We start from the raw sequence: 6,000 nt of genomic DNA, 5'->3' as shown, positions 1-6,000 counted from the left end.
ATATTCATCCCAAGAGGAAGTTTATTATTTCTACTCCCTAAATTATTGCAAATTCCAAAAACAATGATAGGTTTCATGTTTTTAAAAAAAAGTCTTACAACAGACATGAACTGGAGAGAAAGGTGAGGGAGTGGAGCTGTGTGGGCTTTCATACTTTAACCAAGAGCTTTGACTTAAGAATATCCGCATGAATGAGAAGCAGCACCCCCCGGGGCCCACAGAGAGATGGGATATTCCTCATATTAATCTTTGCATGTGGCAGGAGAAAGTGGCAAGGAGAAAAAGACACTCTATGAAATAGGACAACACAGTTCTGGGCTGATGAAATTTACCAGGTCCACTTGTGTTCACTCTTGTGTGATAGTGATAAATGGCCTAGACTCTGGGTCCTCATGAGTCACCAAAACCCATGGTCTGGGATTCATAGGAAAGTAAGAGAGGAGATGCTGAATCAGGACTACGTGGGTCTCGAGAATGTGTATGGACAGAGCCTGACTTGAAAGAGATGCATTGTCTTTCTTGCAGAAATTCTATAAAACTCACCAGAGACTTCTAGTTGATTTGCCCCTGCAGTTTTGGGAATGTGGACTATGGGCTCCATGTTGACAATTTGCAACTCAAGTGTAGCTGCCACCCTGAACTCAAACCATTGCAAGTTTTGGCCAGATGCATATTTGTGAAATGACTTTAGTTTACCATGATGACTGACTTTCAAACAACTCTGCTTGAACAGGCTACCAAATCAGTGTATATACTGTGGCTGGCTGCTGGTGCAGGTGTCTTGGGAAAAGCCAGTAGGAGAAAAAGAGAAATGATCAGATAATCAAGAGGGTGGTTATTCACCTTGTAAAAAGTATCTCCACTTCATTAATAGTGCGATTCAGTAGCTCTTGAAAGAGGCAAATATCTTTAAAAAAAATGTCCTCAAGTTTGTTTTTAGTGAAAAGCTCCACTTGCAAGGTAGCTTTAAGCAACACATATTTGAGTCAGTAACATCAACACCTTTCCATATATGGGGCATTTTACCACCATATGAGGGATATAAAAGTAAGACATAGATCTTGTTCTTAAGAACATTATTATTGATTAAATAAAGGTCTGCTTTGTTCAAGGAGGAGTTGAATGTGATTGTTCTGGGTGCGGTTTGTCTGTCATCTCAAAAGATCTTCCAGAGGGGAGCAAGGCATGTTGTGATGGGTGGGAACAGACAATGTCGTGCATCCTTCCTTGTTCCATTCTGATTCTGACAACCTCTGATTTTCTCTACAATCACACCCTCCAAAGGAATGATTTTCTTAAGGAGATAAAGATCATGTCTCGGCTCAAGGACCCAAACATCATCCGTCTCTTAGCTGTGTGCATCACCGATGACCCACTCTGCATGATCACGGAGTACATGGAAAATGGAGATCTCAATCAGTTTCTCTCCCGCCACGAGCCTCTGGGTTCTTGTTCTAGCAATGCCACCGTCAGGTAAAAAAAAAACTCACATCTGTTGTCTTTTCTCTGTGGTCATAAGGTCATAAGGGCCTGAAAATGGGGAGAGGTGATGTTTAAGGTTCCTGTTGTCGTGGGGATATTGTGGGAAGTCTATTATTCAGTGAATGATGGGGGAGCTACCCTTTGTGAGGAGCAGGGGAAATCAAACAGATTCCTTAAGAGTGGAGGCAGGATATAGATAGTTCAAGCCTGGTTTGTTGTTTAGAATATGCCCCCTTCACAGCTGCTTTCTCTTTCTTATGTGTGCCTCCAGTTATGCCAACCTGAAGTTTATGGCTACCCAGATCGCCTCTGGAATGAAGTATCTCTCATCCCTTAACTTTGTCCACCGAGATCTGGCCACCCGAAACTGCTTGGTGGGCAAGAACTACACCATCAAGATAGCTGATTTTGGAATGAGCAGGAACCTGTACAGTGGTGACTACTACCGGATCCAGGGCCGGGCTGTGCTCCCCATCCGCTGGATGTCATGGGAGAGCATCTTGTTGGTGAGTCTCTACGCCCGTGAGTCCTGTCCAGCAGCTGACCCTCTGCTCGGGTGGGAGGCCGGGACAAATGGGAGGCAGCAGGAGGCAAACCCACAGACCTTGATATTTTCCCTGATTTGAGAGGATCGTCTTTGAACATTTATTATTATTATTATTATTATTATTATTATTATTATTAAAGACTTGCTTATTTCTGGTAAAAAGGTAATATACCATTATTGAAACTTTAGGGAAAAAGTTTAAAAATATAAGGAATTTAGTACCCTTCCTCCTCTACCCTTCCAACTATTGAATGGTCTTGATTCTAGACCTTTTTTTAAAACCCCAGCCCTCAGGGGGGAAAGGCAGGCAGATCTCTATGAGTTCCAGGCCAGTTTGGTATACAGAATAAGTTCTAGGACAACTAAAAATACCCAGATAGATAGGTAGGTAGGTAGATAGATAGATAGATAGATAGATAGATAGATAGATAGATAACATTTTTTAAACCCTAAAGGTGCTTTGTGATCTTAAAAAAAAAATGACATATTGGACTACATTCAGGGGACCATGTTTCCTACTCCAGTTTTTGCATTATTAAGGCACTTATTAACCAGGATGATTTAGCAAACTTCTCTTATTTTTCTGAGCTAAAAATCAACATCCTCTACAAGTTCATGTCACTATCTTTATTAAATAGAAAATGTGTATTTAATGAAGATGTCATTTTTTTTCAAGACTGTGGCTATCACTGAATATGGAAGCAAGAGTCCTCAATCCACCAGGCCTAACTCCATGCACTTGAAACATCTTCCTTTATCCCTACCATCAAAACAGCTGACTTCTCATGCTAACTTTGGCGATTCTCCAGTGTCCCATATCCTACAGGTGGCCCTTCTAGTGTTCAGAGGATGGGTAGCTTACAGGTGTGGGTTCTAGCACTCATAGAGTCCACTGGCTCATGGTCAGTATCCTTTCAGTTCTTGGATGTCATCCCCAAGAGAAGCAGAACTAAGCCTAGGTCATGGGGATGGGAGAGTGGGCTGCTTTCTAGTAAGGTCATATTGCTGCTTCCAGACCCTCCAGGCAAAACTTGCCAGTTGTCACATTCCTTGTCCTTTGTAGGAGAATACTGATTCCAGATGATGAGCAGATAACGTGCTCTTTTCCTCTTTGTACCTGGCTTACTCTGATTTTGTCTTCTTCTCCTTCAATAGGTAAATATTAAACCAATAAACCAATCTTCTCCTTCAATAGGGCAAGTTCACCACAGCAAGTGACGTGTGGGCCTTCGGGGTGACTCTGTGGGAGACTTTCACCTTTTGCCAGGAGCAGCCCTATTCCCAGCTGTCAGATGAGCAGGTCATTGAGAATACTGGAGAGTTTTTCCGAGACCAAGGGAGGCAGGTATGAACTACTGGGGATGTGAACTGGGGTGCTCTCAAAGGGGAAAGGAAGGTCCCGACTTAGTAGGAAGACCCCAGTTCAAGGACAGAAACAGAATTCTGTTTCTTATGCTCAATCTATTTCTGGATCTAGATTATTTGAATAGTCCACTGGGCGACAAAAAAGAGTGAAGGGAGTTAATGGTATTTGTTTTAAAAGTCTTAGAATAAGATATGGTGTTGGTTTGGGCTGGTGAGCAATGTTTCTGCACTTGCACATCCACAAATAGACCGGGTACCCTGGCTCTTCTCTGGGGAGGCTGGGCCTGCTTATGGAGCCTTTTGGGACTTATGGACTACTGAGCCCCTAAGCTAACAAGTCCGGATTCTCTGAGATATCAAGTTTTCTTTGGTTGGCCAACTATTTAATGCTCTTGAGAGACTTAGGACTTAAAGCTTGCTAATAACTAGAGCATTGCAGTCCTTCAGGTGATCTGTTCATAGCAAACCTTACGTCATGGTATCATCAATAGGAAGATGGTAATAGCTGGAGACAGGTTTTGCAGGAGATACTAGTGGGTCCTTTCTGGCTTACCTGGACTTACACAAGAAAATGACAAGAGAGGAGCAAGAATAACACATGGTACTTGCTGAAAATGAGAACTGGCAGGGAACTTAATTTTAATCTCAATATTCTTTAGATAGTGTGGTAATAGGTATTCTATCGCCTGTCCTAGTCAGGAGGTGGCTTAGCGTTTCTGTTGCTGTGCTGAAACACCATGACCAAAGGCAAGTTGGGGAGGAAAGGGTTTATTTGGCTTCCACATCCAGACCATAGTCCATCATTGAGGAAGTCAGGGCAGAAACTCAAACAGGGCAGGAACCAAGGGCAGTAGCTGACTCAGAGGCTATGGAGGAGGACTTATTCCTCATGGCTTGCTCATCCTGCTTTCTTAAAGAATCTAGGACCATCTCCCCAGGGATGGCCTCACCCACAATAGGCTGGATCCTTCCTGATTAATCACTAATTAAGAAAATGGCCTACTGGCTCGCTTTCAGCCAGATCTTATGGAGACATTTTCTTAATTGAGCTTTTCTCAGGTTACTTAATTGAGGTTTTCTCAGATGGCTTTATCTTGTGTCAAGCTGACATAAAACAATCCAGCACAGGAGATAACCACTCTCTTATTGTGATAAAGCAAACATTTGTCCTTGTCTTTATGAAATATGCAATGGACCAAGAAAAAAAGTTTCTCTCCCTGGATTAATCTATTCAAACCATCCTTTAGGAGACACATGGCCATTTAAGAGTTGTACATTCAGTTAGAAAATGGATCCTACTCATCAAAATAATGCTCTTAATTTGAGTGTATCCTAGAATTATATGTGAAGGTAGAGTTATTGAAAGCCTCCTAGTTTTCTTCAAATTATTATTTATCAACAGAAACCCTGAAGAGTCAGTTTTTATACCAAGGCAAAATTAGATCACCATCCATGCCACAAGAGGAAGGCCTCTAAGTCCTTTCTTGCTCTTTTTACATGAATGTTTGAGATACTAAAAATGATCTCTAAATACCCAAAAGTTATTTCAATTCTATGTTATTCAATTTCACAAGAACACGTCTTTTCAAACCATCTGATAGCAATAGAAATTCTTATTTCTAATAATTTTCAGAACTTTACTTTTTTCATCTAGTTTTGGACAGTCTGTGTAAAAAGGCCCCCTATTTTTACCTATAAAAGATACTAGCAGTGTACCAAATATACATTTTGACCATCTACCAATGGTCAAGCACTGAAGTCAGATATTTGACTGACTCCAGACCAAAGCCAAATATTACCAACATATACTGAGTCATTTCTCAGTTACAACTGGAAATTTTGATAAAAATTATTAAACTTGGCATATCAATGTTAATAACTGATTAAACACAATTTATTAAATTTGATAAAATTTAATTGCTATTATGTTTATAACTGAAATGTCAGTATTCTTGTTTATCAGCAGCTATATGGCTTCTGTGGTCACTGAACTACACACGTGCTGAAATCATTTTCACGTAGTTCAGCAAGCCTACTGGATACAAGGAAGAGAAAGAACAGCTGGGCTAATGTAAATTCTAGAAGAAATTTTATATTTAGGGTTCAAAGCTTAAGAAAATTTTAAACAATTTATCTCCAATTTAAAATGCTTAGACATCTATAGCAAAAATTTCAACCACTATAATGTATTTGACATTTTTGCTTTCAATTTATAGTCACAAGATATGGAGAAATTCCAGACAGCATTTTTTTTCTTGAATTCACACAGTATAAATAACTATATAAATGAAATAGTTTTAATTTTTTCTTTGGTGTTACAAGAGGTAACAAAATCATATATATGATATGAAGCATTAGGAAACGTAACTTAAATTGTCAAGTTTATAACATTTGAAAGGGGCCTTACTAATTCCTATTATTTACTATTACAATTTCATTGATATACATTGGCTTAGAGTGGATTCCGTTGCTATTGCTGTTGTTATTTTTGAGACTGTGCCTTGCTACATTCTGAAGGTAACCTTGAAGTCAGATTCTTCTGCCTGAGCCTCCCGAGTACTGGGATTACAAACCAGCCCCTGCCACATCTGGCATCCTTCTATAAT

At 40.1% G+C, this 6,000-nt stretch overlaps 1 protein-coding gene across 2 annotated transcripts in view; it reads left to right on the top strand.

Moving 5' to 3' along the window:
* The window catches only part of Ddr2 (discoidin domain receptor tyrosine kinase 2), a 133,180-nt gene that overhangs the window by 119,994 nt on the left and 7,186 nt on the right, over positions 1 to 6,000 (top strand). For both annotated transcript variants that reach the window (XM_013346943.2, XM_005348773.3), the window contains exons 15-17: positions 1,285 to 1,473; positions 1,754 to 1,988; positions 3,225 to 3,374. In XM_013346943.2, coding sequence (XP_013202397.1) covers positions 1,285 to 1,473; positions 1,754 to 1,988; positions 3,225 to 3,374 — 574 coding nt within the window. The remainder of the gene's footprint in view (positions 1 to 1,284; positions 1,474 to 1,753; positions 1,989 to 3,224; positions 3,375 to 6,000) is intronic.

The sequence above is a fragment of the Microtus ochrogaster genome, chromosome 6, assembly GCF_000317375.1.
Source record: "Microtus ochrogaster isolate Prairie Vole_2 chromosome 6, MicOch1.0, whole genome shotgun sequence".
Lineage (NCBI taxonomy): Eukaryota > Metazoa > Chordata > Mammalia > Rodentia > Cricetidae > Microtus > Microtus ochrogaster.
The sequence above is the reverse complement of the archived record's forward strand: the minus strand, read 5'-3'. Positions and strand labels throughout refer to the sequence as shown.